Consider the following 15,014-nt stretch of genomic DNA (forward strand, 5'->3'; position numbering starts at 1 on the left):
ATCCTTAATTCGTTCAATATTTAGTCACCTTTAACTCAGTTCCTGTGTATTATTTCATTTCATCCTCATAACTGCCCTGAGATTGGAACTTTTCCCCCCATTTTCCAGATGAACAAATTGAGATTCAGAGATTTTTAAGAAACTACCCAATGTTCCTGAGCTATGAAGTAGCACATCTGAGATTCACACCGTGGCCAGTTTGACTCCTCTTTCTGGAACACCAGGCTGCCTTCCAGCACAGACAGAAGCTAGAAGCTCAGAGTCAGACTCAGGAATCACAGCGAGGGACAACCCTGCCCTGGAGAGTGGGGACCCGCTGAGCCCGCACGTGGGCTTGCTCAGGAGGAGCCGGCTTCACTGGCCAGCCAAGGGAATTAGCAATTGCACTGCATGTTTCAGAGGGTGTGTGAGGCTCACTAGGGATGCACAGACACAAAGCAGAATCCTGCCCTGGAGGCACTGACCCTCGAGTTGGGAAGACAAGTCGGATGCACGTGAAGAGGTAACTAGTGACAAGTGCCAGCAGCTCTTCTGGGGAGGGCCTCACGGAGGCTATGGGAATTAGCCAGGGCTGGAAGACTGAGCCTCAGACTGACAGGTGACTCTCAACAGCATCCCTTAATCCCACGACTCGTCTTAGAGGACCCACTTGTGCCCTGTGCTATGCCTGGCTATGTGGATGCAAAGAAAATTGAGACCTGGTCCTGCCCTTGGGGGGCTCACGGTCTAGTCAATGAAGCAGACATGCCTGGCAGGGGCTGAGCTGGGCTGGGCGCCGAGGGAAGGCTGCACAGAGGAAACGGTGCCTGAATTGTGCTTTGAAAAATGAACTCGAGTTTACAGAAGTCATTCCACGGGAAGGCAAGGGGAGTGGAGATGGGAGAGTGTATAAGAACAGCACAAACAGGAAAACGAGATAAGGGCAAAAGGTGTGGCCATCAGACCCCAGACTGAGTCTCACGTGTGTTATATCCTCGACTCCTCACAGTAGCCCTCATTTTCCAGAGAGAAAACTGAGGCTCAGAGAGGTTCGGGTCACCCAGATATGAAAGGCAGAACCATCTAGAGCCCAGGACTCCTGACCCTCAGCCCACGCTCTTATCCACGCAGGTGAAAGTAGGTCGCAGGGCGAGGATGCGGGCGTGGGAGATGAGCTGGGGTGGAGAGTTAGGAAAGGGCTAGATCGTGCCGGAGGAGCTCGTGGGCCGGGCCGAGCGTGCAGCAACGGTCAGACCTGCTAGAGAATGCTCTTCTGACGGGGCCATTGAAACGTGACAAAGCCGACCAAATGTGAAGGAAGATGCTTTGAGGCTGAGAATGTTGGTAAGACGAGGTCCCAGTTTAATGAAAAGGGACTTGAAGGTAAGAGGTGACCATAGACTGCGAGAGAGCTAGAAGTGTTGCCGAGGCAGAAGGCAGTCAGCCTGCAGAGGGAGGAAGGGAAGATGAGGTGAAGATGGAGATAGCACGCCTTCTTCAGATCCTGCGCTGGTCAGACCCTGGGGGCCCCATTGCCTGTCCAAGTGCCCTGGCCTGGCTGGAACATTCTCCGGCCTGGGGTGAGAGAAAATGAGCCTCCCCACCACAGGCCCAACATTTAAAAGTTTCACATCAGGTTAACAAACTGTTAAGTAAAATATATTCTGTCCACCTCAGAGCTGTACACTTAACAATTGATGTTCTTTCCTGTATGTATACTTCAGTAATATGTAAAAAAAAAAAATCCGTCATCTTATCTTGGTGAAATACCTTATTCCCCACCCAGAAGGCTAGGTTCTCCGTGGAGCTCTGCTAGAACAGTGCCCGGGGAGAGCCAGCCCTGGCCTGCAGGCTGCTCATCCCAGCTCCGTCCCACACTGGACACCCCACCGGAACCCCCAAGCTCCATCCACAGCCCCTGCAAATGACCTCCCCTTGACCATCTCCTGGCCTTGGGGCCGCCACACCAGCCGCATGGCCTGCCCTGATGGGATGACCCCAGGCAGAAGTCTGCACAGCCCGAAATAAACTCACTGGGGCAGGATGCTTCAGGCGCCTGAGTACCTGGAGCACAGCTGAGAGTGGGGGTTGTGGGTACGACCACTTGGACCCCAGACTCCTTGCCCTGCAGGGAGGGGCACAGCCTTAAGACACCAGCGTGGAGCCCTCTAAATGGAAGGGCCTAGCAGGACCCCTTTGCCCTGTCTAAAGGCAGTTCTGTGGGCCACAGCATTTGCAAAAACATAGAGAGAAGCTGGAGAGAGATCCGAAGAGCGAGAACAAGGTGGTTAAAGGTGCGCAGGAGACTGAGTCATCTGGGAAGGAAGACTCAGTGAGAAACACACCCTGGTCCTTGAGTGCAAGCTGAAAATCTCCAGTGATGCTCACATCCAGGAGACCAAACAAGAGAATCTGGGCTGGGACTAAGTCAGGAAAGACTGCAGTCAGACCCAAGGAGGAACTTCCTGGCTGTCAGGATGTGGTGTCACTGAAATGGCTGTGAAGCCTGGTGGGAACTCTGGGGTTCACCAGCTGTGGATCCTTGGCCAATGAAGTGACTTTCTTGGGGCCTCAGTTTCCTCACCTGTATAATGGGGATAACAAGAGCATCTGCCTTCTGAGGCCACTGGGAGGATGAGTTAATGTGTGTGCTGTGTTTCCTCACTGAGCCTGTGAGCCTTGATTTTCACGGATAAAATGAGGATGAAGATGCCAATCTCATGGGGTTCTTTAGGCTTCAAGGACAGTGCCGAGGTTACAGACTCCATCCTTACTGAGAGCTGAGGAAGGCTCCAGAATCTTTCCTGCAGAAGCTTCAGTCAAGATGGAGGACCACCTGGCTTGTGCTTAGGCTGAAGTCTCTTCCCTGAAGTCAAGGGGCTGAGGGGGGGTGGTCTCCAGAGGTGCTGCCCACGGGAGAAGCAGAGAAAAGGTGAGAAGCTCCTCAGAGCTGAGAGGGTGCCTTGCCAGCAGATGGGTGAGGCCAGCCTGGCCTCCCTCCCTGAGGCTTCATCCCACAGATGGGGGCTTGGCACCTCCCCAGCCAAGCCAGTGTCCCTCTAGGGTTTTGCTAATGGGAAGGGCCTGGCTGGCAGTGAGGGACCCGGGCACTCATCCTGTGTGACTTTGGCCGGGCCTCCCTCTGGTCTACCTCCCACCTGTGCCCTGCAGTGACAGCAGTTCTCAGGAGGGCTTCTGGGGGGCGGGAGCAGCCCAGCTGGAGAGCCAGGGTGGATGCTCCTAGGGCACTCCGTCACCCGTAGTATGGCAGCAGCAGCGCTGGCGGGCCTCCACGGAAAGGGCAGGTTGGGGGAACCAGATGTGACGGGAGCCAGGGAAAGAGGAAAGGACAACGCTTGGTCAGAAGCGAGAGAGCTTCCCAAGGGGAAGATTATGTGCCGGCTTCAAGTTTAGAATGAAGCAGATCATGGAGAATAGAAAGACGGTGACTTCTCCAGAGAGAAGGCTTTTGTAGACCTGTGGGCAAAGGCGGACGATACAGAAGCAGAAAGAGACCATTTGGAACGGTCACAACCCAAACTATCCAGTCAGGGCCAACTCCCAATGCCGCAAGGTTCATTTTTGTTTTTAACTTATGTGTGCCTTGCCTCCTTCCAGAAAGATTTTGAAGCGGCTGACAGCAAATGTTCATTCAAAGACAACAAGTATTTATTGAACATCTGCCCTGCACTTGCCGGGCACAGAGGACACAGCAGTGCACAAGGCAGTGCCTGCCCTCAGGCAGCTTGTAACACAAACACCTGGGATTCAAGAGGAAAATAAAAAGAGAAAATCAGGACCAAGGTGAAGGAGAAGATAAATACGCCAAGTCAAGGGCCACACAGGTGCAAGGACTGAGCTTTGAGTTTCATTCTCAGTTTCCTAACAGCCAGGGTATAAAAGGAAACGTACTTTATCTGAAAGGTTAAATCATGTTAGTTTCCCTGAGAAAAATAAAGTTGAACATTGAATTGTAAAGGTCAGGTGAAAAATCAGCTATATCAGAGATGCTAACACAAGAATTGGTTTGGGCAGGAAAGAGGATTCTGTCCGATTGCTTTCTGATATGTGGGGGATGGAGATTGGGTGGAAAGGAGCAAAAAAAAACTGAGCAGAATGATAAAGCTTACAGCTGGAAGTCGTGGAAGTCATTTACTCCACCTCCTTCCTGTTTCCCAGTTGAGAACACGGAGGGCCAGGAAGCAGGGATTTGCCCAACGCTACCCCCCCCCCAGTAAAACGGTCACACCGGTAGGGCCACGACTACCAACAACATCCAATCCCAGCTTGAGGACATGTGGAAAGTGCCAGTGACTTGCACAGAGCCCCAAATAAGAGACCTCTTAGAGGTTCAGAAATAGTATCAAGAAACCCAAAGCAGCAGTTTTCAAGTTGAAGGTCAAATGTAATCTTGCCTCAAAGCCATCCTTTGGGAACAAGGTAGAAGATGAATAAGTAAATTCTTGCCTTAAATAAGAAGTCCCCTTCTGAGGCTGAAAGGAGGTAGAAGGAAAAAGCTTTGGGCCCAACAGCACATGGGTTCAGAGTCCAGGCTGCGTGACCAGAGTCCTTCATCTCTAGAGCAGGGAGAGTTGGGTTCCAGATCATGACGTGGGTGTAGGGACCAGCACGTAGACACCGTCCACAAACACTCTGACCTATTCCTGGGTGGAGAAACAAGTCCTGCCAAATGGGATTTTAAAAGTAAAGACACGGACGTCTAAGCATAGTGTGAGCTGGTGAACACAGGGGCAGAAACAGGCCACAATAGGAAACATTTGCAAGTGGAGCCAGGATGGAAAAAATAACCCCGGGGGAACTGGGATTGTGCAGACGAGGCTCACCTCAGCTTCCGGGACGGCAGCCTGCTCAGGTCAGGGGTCTCATCCTCCCGAGACCCTCCACAGAGCAGGGCTGTTAGCCACGCGGTCTGAGCCAAGCCAGGCCTGAGCGGAGCAATGGGAACCAGGTCCAGCCACCTTTCAAAGTTAGCAGAAGCAGTGTGCTCCGAGCCTCGGGTCACCCTGGGGATGAGGTTTTGTTCATTCTGCTCATTCAGTCTGCTCATGACACTGTCGTGATTCACGTGTGCAACTGGCACTCTCAGAGACCTCTTTTGTCCATGTGCCTTTACAGAGTACATTAATGCACACAGAGTTGTGTTTTTGATTACTGACCCCTACCATACGCTGGGCACTGGGGGAGGGCGGCCCCAGGTGACTCAAACACAGGTTCTCCCTTGAGGGGGGCATCTGTAGTCTAGTAGAGGAAAATGAGACACCCAAAGCCCCTGGTGGGCAGTGGGGACATATGGCATATCTGCCCGTGGGGGAGAAGAGGAGGGAGTGATGATATGTTCCCTGATCGGGGGCTAGTGGTGAGGGAATCCAGGAGGGCTTCTGAAAAGAAGCGGGTTTTGATCTGGGTCTTGACGGCAAAGTGGAATTTCAGCAGTTGAGTGTGGGGAGGGGAGAGAGCAGGTAGCCAAGTATGTCCATGAACAGGCTCAGAGGGATGTTGGGGGGCTCCCAGGAGGTTATGAAAGGTACCACTGACAGGTGGGTAGAGGCCAATCCTAGGGAGCCTTGGTGCCAGACAAGTGGGGAGCCACAGGAGGTTCTGGAGAGACACCCTCAGAAACCAGGTTAGGAAGATGCGTGGTGAGGAGCTGGCAGGAGGCAGGATGCTGGTTCCCTCCTGCAGCCACAGCCCCTATTTGCATTCCTAATTGGCCCTGAGAGGAGAGATTGGTTTTCCTCGCTGGCCCAGCTGGCTCTGGCAGATAGGTGGGACTCTATGCCCAGGGGCAGGTTTCGCAGAACGCCCTCCCAACAGACCTGGGCGCTCAGTCCTGTTGCTCCCATCCCCCTCACCACCCCAAAACACACACATACACACACTAGGTCCTCCCTGTTTTTCCAGCCTAGCTTGAGCGAATGGTCTCCCAGTTGGCCAGTCCTTATCCAGGTGATTAGGATTTCCTGATGACCACAGGCCTCACAAGAGCCCTTCCAGCTCCCTCACTCCTCCTCACTCTGCCCGCCTCTCCCACCACCTGTGTCCCTGCCTAAAAATCCTCCTCTGCGTCTGGCTGAGCCCAGGGCAGGCCTGTGATCTCTGCATCAGGTTGGGGTTGGGGGGCTCCCAAGCCTCAGGCCATGAACCATGAGTCTGGGCAAGCCCTGGGGCCACCTGGCCTCAAACACTTGCCCCGTCCCTTGGGCAAGCCCTGCTGAGCCTCAGGACCCGGGGCCATGGTGGGGGGGGGGGCATGGGGCGCCCCCAAGTCGCTGAGAACTCCCCTGTCTGGCGCCTTTCCTTCCTCCTCTGCTGGAAATACCAACTTCTCCAGCTCAGAGGCTCAGAGTCCTGCTGGGTCCATTCTGAGCGCCTCTATCCAGACGCAGGCTCTTACTCCTCTTTCCTGGTAGGACCAGCACTGATGTTAACTTCTCTGGAAAGACCTTGATGCTTCTAATCGGGCTTTCATAAAGATTATTCCTTCTGAAGTTCTTAATAGCCCTGCAGGTAGGCAGGGCAAGTGGTTGTGTTATTATTATTGCTGATTTTGCAGATGAGAAAACCGAGTATGGAGGAGGTTAGAGACGCATCCAGGATCTCACAGCTGTTTGAGTGTGAAGTTTTGTGCTCACTCCCCACCCTGCCCTGAGGTGACCCTCCTCCCAGACACAGATTGTTCAAACCGCTGGGTGACCAGAATCAGGATTGAGATGGCAGAGCTGGAAGCCTAAGGCCGGCAGCTTGTCCAACTCCCCCATTTATTGAGGCCCAGAACAATGAAGGGACTTGCCTAATGTCACACTACACTAGTGGCAGAGCCAGGTCTCAGGTCCCCTAACTCTCTGCCCAGACACCTCCCACCACCGCATGCTGCCCCCTCTCGCCTCCGAGCATACTTCTGCATCTCCGTCCTTCCCCTAGATGTGTGGGTGTGCCTGACATTTCTGGAATTTACTCCACACACATAATGAGGCCATTTTGAGAAGGCCTGCCTCAGGGGGAACCAGAGCGCTGTCTAGTGTCCCCATCCTGACCCCTGCCAACTCCTCCCGCCGTACACGCTGAGCTGCAAACAGATGAAGGGGTTCTATTGGCTGGGCTACCCTGCCCCCTGGCCCCGACACACCTTTCTGGCCTCAAGAATTGGAGGCGGAGTTTTGGGGTTTCAAAGCTGCGATGGAGGCTGCATGGGAACTGAGACGCAGTAGAGGGACGGCAGGCTGGTGCCACTTGGGTCAGCGTTCATGGAGGGAATCCAGGTGTCACCACATCAACTGAACAGAATGGAGCCTGCCTGTCAACGGCGCGGGAGGGACTGTAGCTTTGACAGTGGAATTGTGGTGACCCCCCGAGACAGTAGTTTAACTTGAGGACAGAAAAATTTCTCTCCCTCCGATACAAGGAAGCCCCTGCCCAGAGAACCCTCTGGATGGAAGGCCGCCCTTGTGCCCACACACCACAGGAAGCCTAACACTGGAGAACTTCCGAGCCCAGAGCCTGGGCCCCAGCCCCCAGCCCCCGGCCACTGAGAACTGAACAACAGAAAAGGAGCATGTTTGAAGGAAGGACCCAGAAGCAGCAGTAGGATGATATGGCACTAGAGGGAAGGTGTGGGGTGCCACCCTCAGGAAGCTTCTAGAAACCCTCTGCCCAGGTGGGTTAGCTATTCACCTGTCCAGGAGCAGGGAGGAAACCAAGTGATCTTTCCCAGGTCATCCTGTTTCCCATCCCCCTCTGCTTCCCGGACTCTCCTTGAAGAGTGCTGGAGACGGGCCTCTGGCCTCTCCTCCTTCCTCCGCCTCCTTTCCTCCAGAAGCCCTTCCTGCTCTCCCGGCCCAGCTCTCAGTGAGAAGAGGGACGTCCCTCTCTGGCCACGGGAGAAAGAGGGACCCTGATTGGAATTGGGGCAGTGACAGGGACAAGGCCTGGAGGAGGGGGGGTAGAAGTCGATCCTCGGCTGCCGCCCCACTCATCCCTCTGCCCCCCAAAGAATGTAATTAAGCAGCAGGCCTCTGCCAGGAGCCAAGCTTTCTGCCTTCCGTCTATAAATCACCTTCTGAATCATCTCTCAGCTCCTGGAGGAGCAACTTCTGCTCGGGCTGCTCCAGGCGGCCCCCGGGCCACTCCCCCCCAGAGCCTGGCTCCCCCACCCCTCCTCCGCTGGCCCAGCCCGAGGTGGCTCCAGGTCCCAGCTGGAAATGGCAGTGGCTGCAAGAGTCGTGCAAACTGTGGGGTGGGAGGAGGGTTAAGGGAGACTCCAGTGCCCTCTCTACCCTCCCCTCCCCTTCCTGGGCAGGCAAAGAGCTAAGCTGAGGTTAGCCTGGCCTAGCTCCCTCAATTTAAGAAAAAAGCTACAGGCTCATGGTCACTAGTGCCAAGTATGGTGGGGCAAGCTGGCTCTGAAGATAAGGAGAAAACAGAGCTGAGTGGGGCCAATCTGGGCGGGCTCCTTGAAAGAGGCAGGTTTAGAACCAGGACTAAAAGGAGTCAAAATAGCTTGCAGACAGGGGGTGCAAATACATTTATATAGTACTTCCTGTACACCAGGTATTATTCTAAGAGCTATACATGTATTCACTCATTTAATCTTCACAACCCTAGGAGGTAAAAGCAGTCACTATTCTCATTTTACAGGTGGGGAAACTGAGGCTCAGAGAAGTCAACTTGCCCTAGGTCACCCAGGTAGTGCTTGAAAAAGCCAGATGTGAAAGTGAGCCCCTGGCTCCAGAGGACCATGAGTACTGGGGGGAGTGAGGTTTAGAGGTGCGGGCAGGCTGGCTTGGCAGTAGTGGAGCAGCCAGCTTGGGGAGTGAGGTCAGACGGGGCTGCAGAAGGAAAGGGCTGGGCCGCCTGGAGTCCTGTGCTTCACAGCCGTGAATCCCGCTCCCAGCCCTGTGGACCCTGAGAGCAGCAGGGACCCCTCAGGGTGGTCAGGGAAAAGGAAGCCCAGGGGGAAGCAGGGACTTGAAGCACAGAGAAGGACAGGGACTCATCCTGGGTCACACAGCCAGGCAGTGGTAAACTCAGCACTCAGACACGGGGCGGCACTCAGCTCTGACCACGTCCTGGCAGGTGTGATAACACGAATGCAGAGCTGTAACATCAGCATGGTCTAACCTTCGAGGGAGGCATACTGCCTCCTCCAACTAGGGGGGGGCGGTAGAGAAGGTCTTTCCCTCCTTGGTGACTTTAGAATGATTCTGTGGCTCAGAGGAAGGGGGATCGAAAAGAAGACAGGTCCTCCTCAACCTCTGGGCTCACCACATCCTGAGGCCAGAAACTCTTCCTTTCCCCACTCTCCCTGGAAGGCTCTGTTAGCTGCATCCCCCTCTGAGAAGAGTCACCTCGCCGCCCCAGCCCCAGGCTCCTTGCCTCCTGCCCAGACCAAGAAGAGACCTTTCCGAAGTCCGGAGAAACCCCAGGGTCATAGCTCCCTCCTCCACCGTGTGTCCTTATTCCCGTCCTCAATGCCACACCTGCCCAGCACCATTCTGGTTTGTGAGCAGCAGGTTCTGTAGGGAGCAGGAGGGCGGAGCCTTGCTTGGCTCCGTCTACTCTTTGGGGATTTCCACCTAGAGCCCTCTCTGTCTTCTTCAGTGACTGTGCATGCACCCGAATGCCAGAGTGTGGGCGCTGGTAGGGTCTGGCTGGGTTGGCCACAGAGAGTGCTGCAGGGAGGGAGGAGAGAAGGTGCCCGCTAAAGGACTTGGCACCACAGTCCAGCTCCTGCCTCTTCTGACCTCCTCGATAAGGTCTTCCCACTGGGCAGACATCCCGGACCCGAGGCCCTCAGGATCCCTGGGGTTGGGGGGGGATGCTCAGGGCCAGACTCCACCCATCACTCACATCTTGGCCCAGAGCTGTTGACAAAATGCTCTGAGATTCTGGGACAACTTTCCCCACAGCCGCCCCTTGCCCCATGCCTTCCCCACACACGTTAAGGCAGGTTCTTCCAAGAACATAACTCAGCTCCAGGTTCCTGGTATTATTGTATTCTTTGACCTGTTTGGGGTTTTTTTCTTTTTTTTTTTTTAAGCAAAATGTGTTCCCATTAGAAGAATGCACATAGATAGCCACCAGTTTTGCTCCCTTTGGACACCAAGCTCTGCCCACAGCTAGGGTGGGGTGAGCAGGAAGGCTGTTAACTCACTTCCAAGAGACCTGGATTAATTTGCCCGCCACATCCCCCCAGGGAAAGGCCTGCCCTAGAAGGGAGACCACCCGGTGAAAGCCTGGCCATCCGATCTGGTATCTGCCCATCTGTCTGTCTGTCTGTCTGTGGGATCAACAGCCTCCAGCCAGCTCAGCTCCTCGCCAGCCCCAGCCCCAGCCAGCTGTAATTCCTGCCTGTTACAAGTGTTAACACCTGGCCCGGGGCCTTCCTCCCCCGCAGTCTCCAGGTGCCTCCCTGGGCCCAGCCCACTGACCCCCACGGGGTTTGACTGAACATGTTCACAAGCCTCTGAAAGGCGGCAGTGGGTGGGGGAGGCAGTGGGACATCTGACAGATGGAGAAACTGAGGCAGGGCTTAGGGCAGGCGCTCGAGTTGGGGAATGGGTCCCAGGATGGTGAAAAAGAGAACTCAGATGTCTTATTTCCCCATTCACTGCCCTTGACTTTGGCAGAACATTTTCCCCCAAGCTGTGAGGCAGGGCAGCGGGTGATCCCTGCGTGGAAGGTGAGGAAACAGAGGCCCAGATGGGTGGTTCACGCAGAGGCGGGGCACGGGCCCCTTCCATTGGGGCCTCTGCCTCTGGAATGCAGCATGCACTAGGCTGGGCCCTAATAAGATAGCTCGTTTCTCCCTCACGAAGGAGAAGAAAGACAAGTTCCTCCACCAGGCGCTAACCGGGACTGACAAGAAGAATTATAGAACTTGGGCTGCTGTGGCAGCTTCCTGCCCCAGCTCCACCGCGGCCTGCTGCGAGGCCCTGCCGCGCATCTCTTCCTTCCGTGAGCCTGTCTGACACCCTTATGCTCTCGTCTACCTTCTCTCAGGGCTGGGGCCCGAGCCGTGCAGGCCGCTGGGGGCTGGGGGGCCTTCCTCGAGAGGTGACACGGACAGAAATCCTAGCTAAACGATTTCCCCTGTAAATCCCTCCGGGGGAATGTGTTAGCTGGGTGGGCCAAAGAGGGCAGGACGTGATGGGCTCAGACGCTAAAAGGACTGGAATCTGACTGCCCCAGGGGCAGAGTGGGGACAGGAATCTGAGGCTCTCACTCTACTGTCCCTGTCCCTGTCCCAGCCCTGGCTGGCTCTGAGAAGGTGACTCACCCTCCACTCCAGCTCTGAGACCAAAGGCAAACAGCCTCAGAGAGGAGGCCTGCTGACCAGTCCTCAGGCACACAGAACGAGCTTGTGGCAAAGAAGGCTCTGCACCCCGCCCCCCACACATTACTCAGCCCCGCATCCCAGGTCACCTGTGCCCCCGGTAGCTTCCTTGTTAGACTCTTGTCTCTTGCTGGACCATCCCTCCAGGACCACGGATGCCCACCAAGCACCCAAACTTGGGGTGTCATTCACACCCATGGATCATATGTCTGCAAACATATCTACAGCTACGGGCCCAACCATGGTCTCTGGCACTTGAGGATGGGGTCTCAGGCAGACCCAGACACAGCCCTCACACTCACACCTAGCAGCACAATCAGGTCATGGCCGTGAGCACTGACATCCATGCACAAAGGCATCCGTGGGGCTTTCCCCTAACACTGTCATGAAGGCATGTGCACACATGCACGTACACACACACGCAACAATCACATGCCCAGTCATGAACAGTCATGCGGTGTCACAAGCAGACACAGGTGCTGACCTTTACACGGGCATGGATACTTCTAGACTTTCTCTGTCTCACACACACATACATGCACATCATAGAGTCAGCCACTTGCTGACACTTGTATGCAGACACAGCATACCCTGTCACGGGCCACAGATCCCCTAGGCACATCTTGCACGAGTTCACATCCATGGTTGCCCAGTTCCAGACACGGACACTCCTACACAGAGACATACTAGTGTACAGTTGCCACCTCTTCGGGGCAGAGACCTACAACACACACACACTCAGGTCTCTCCTCTGCTAAAACAAAGCAGCATCCCTGTCCCCCAGAACCCTAAACAAGCCATGTGTCCAGTGTTACATTAGGACGAATATCCTGGCTTCCCAGGTTTTTCCAACATCTTCCAATTGAGTGGTCCCTAGCTAGATGCTCCCCGGGGCACCAGTACACGCCGGACCCCACCAGCACCCCTTGCCGCCAGCACTGCCCTGGGAAGTGCCCTCCACTTCACAGCATAGGGGAACCTAGTCTCTCTTCCCCCATCCCTGCAGCCTGTGGGTCTCCAAGCCCTCTCTTCCTACCCTCCCCTGCCAGGTCCCTGTGAAGGCAAAGAACAGTGTGGCCTTGGCCAGGGGATGGGAAGAGGGTCGGGAAAGGCCCATGAGGCAGGACGAGCTTCCGCAGTGGCCTTCTCCCCACCTGGCAGAGCCCCCAACCCAGAATCTCTGGCTGCCCCGGCACCCCATGGACTGTCTTTATGCACAAGAGGCCTCAGGCCAGCCCAACACCATGGGAAGGGTGGGCTGGGCAGAAGAATGGCTTCCTCTTGGGTGTCTGTCCTGGGAGCAACTCTCAGCACCCTCTAAACAGAGACCCTTGGCCATGCCCAGATCCTGCCCCCATCTCAGTCCCCAAACACCCAGACACAAACACTGCCACCCCCAAACAACTGGAGGCAGACTCAGGGTGTGGCCCCCGAATCTTAGCGGCTCTGTTCCCCCTACCCCGGGTGGGGAGGGAGTGGCAAGGCAGGGAAAGTGGAGGCACACAGGTGGCACAGCACCCTGGCGGCCCTCCCCTTGGACTTTCACCCCAGGGGCCAAAGCCCCTCTTACTCACAGATCCTAAATTCTTCCTCCTCACCTCCCACCCCCGGGCCGAGGCTCTCCTCCGTCCAGGGGGGAAGATTCTTTAATTAAAGTTTTCCGGAATGCAGGGGGCTGGAGACTGAGGAGAGGCGGGGTGTAATTTAGAGAACTGGTTTCAGTGTGTCTTTCCCCTCTGGCCTCCGGGACCTGCCCCGGGGGGGGGGGCGGGCAGGGGGCGATGGGGCCGCTTGGAAAACAAGGGGACTCCCTGGAATTGGGGGTCCCAAAGGGCTGTTTATTCCTCGGTCAGTTCCCCCATACACGCATACCCGCCCAAACACCGTGCCTGGTTTCCCAGCCTTATTTACCAAAAATGTCTTTTGTATCCGCATTTCTCGGGGACAGAATTCTCCTCTCCCTCTCTCCTTTCTCCTTGGTCCTCGGTTTTCCAAAAGGAACGAATATGGCATGGAGAATTGGGGTTTTGGTCAAAGAACAAACCCACCCCCTCCCAAACAACTACATTTTCAAGGAGCCCTCCTTGTGCCTGGATGGACAAGCAAGAAATGAATAAAATCCGAATTCAATGGCATCTCAGATCAGCAAATACCATATTCACTTCTGAGCCTCAAGATTAATCTAGAGCAGAGTGGGGAGAATCTGACGAAATCCCCCCTCACTCCTCTGCCCCGGGGATCCCTGAAGCCGTTGGGGTCTGAAATAGGAAGGCAAATGGGGTTATTGTGGGGAAATCTCTTGATGGAGGCGCCTGCGGAGGTGGGGGCAGCAACGAAGGAAAAGGATGATTTTGCCCATGAAGACCCCAAAATGGAGAAGAGGAGTGGCTGGGCCCCAGGGACAGCGCTGGGTTTCTAGAAACCCAACTGCAAGCAAATGGAGGGTCTCCGGGGGCCCCCAGATTGGGACGGGTGGAGGGTTAGGATCTGAGAATAAGAGACCTCCTGAGACGGGGAAAGTCGTCCAGGCTCTGCAGCGAGCAGCAGAGAAAATGGTGATTATCAGAGAAGCCAGGAGTTGGATTCTGAAGGCGACACCAGCAGAAAATCCAGGAGAGGTGGGCGGGTGGGGGGCTGGAGGGAGGCAGGGAGAAAGGAGCCCCAGCTCTGCCGCAGCCCACCCCCAGCCGGCGCCCCCACCTCCCCGGGACGCGGCGGAGAAATCGGGCCGCGGGCAGACAAGAGGCGAGTCTTACCACCAAATTGGGTAGCCGGCGAGGACCCTGGTGCCACAGAGCAGGAGGCCGAGGAGCAGCCCGAGCAGGTGGGGCTCCATTAGAAGCGGCGCCGAGGAGGAAGTTTGCCCGCGACCATGAAGAGGGGGAGCGACGCCCCCAATAGTTGGAACAAAGTCCACTTGAGATTGGAAATGACTTTCGGGCTTGTCAGAAGCGCACCTCCACCCGCAGCCGCCCCCCTCCGGAGCCCAGCGCGGAGCAGCCGGGTTTGAGGATGTCAGCGAGCAGCCAATCAGCGCCCGCGGCCTAAGGTAAGAGATGAGTCTGTAGTTCAGCCTGTCAATCACGCGCCCCTCCCGCCCAGCCCACGAGTTGGGCTCGGGGAAGGGCATCGCCCAGCAAACTTGGGCAAAGCCCGCGCCCCAGACACAGTGGGAACTTGGGGGGACACGGCACATTGGACCCTCTGTTGGCCCAGGACCCCCGCGGCCCCCCGCCAGCCAGGTTTAGGGAGCTGAGGCTTTGACCCGGGCGTTCACGTGGTGCCGGGTCGGCGTGGGCATTGATGGGTGGCTCCTTTTCTCTCAGGGGACCGTGACCCCTTGGGACTTGGGCCGTGAGGAATCGAGAGTGGAAAGCACAGGGATGTTTCCAGAAGCCTCGCTCGGGCAGGACAGGATCCGAGGGTCTCGGAGGGGGTTGGGAAATACAACCCCTCCCAGCCTCCAGCCTCCCGAGCCGCGAGCCGGGCGGCCACTCGACCCGGGTGCAGGAGCCGCTTCCCGGGTGTTGGAGAGGCGTGCAGAAGGGTCTGCGGAGGCTCGAAGGTCTGGCTGCGGGCGGCGCCGGGGGCACAGAGCCGAGTGTCATTTGAGTCTTTTGTCAGGGATCGGATCGGTATCGGGACCTCCTGCTGCCTTTGCATTTCCTGCAACTGACACCAG

The 15,014-nt window shown here is 56.0% G+C and overlaps 1 protein-coding gene across 1 annotated transcript in view; it reads right to left on the reverse strand.

Moving 5' to 3' along the window:
* Nucleotides 1-14,392, reverse strand: part of WNT3 (Wnt family member 3) — a 47,494-nt gene extending 33,102 nt beyond the window's left edge. The window contains exon 1 of the mRNA XM_070561756.1: nt 14,089-14,392. Coding sequence (XP_070417857.1) covers nt 14,089-14,168 — 80 coding nt within the window. The 5' untranslated portion in view covers nt 14,169-14,392. The remainder of the gene's footprint in view (nt 1-14,088) is intronic.
* Between the last annotated feature and the right edge of the window lie 622 nt (nt 14,393-15,014).

The sequence above is a fragment of the Equus przewalskii genome, chromosome 10 (genome assembly GCF_037783145.1).
Source record: "Equus przewalskii isolate Varuska chromosome 10, EquPr2, whole genome shotgun sequence".
Classification (NCBI taxonomy): Eukaryota; Metazoa; Chordata; class Mammalia; order Perissodactyla; family Equidae; genus Equus; species Equus przewalskii.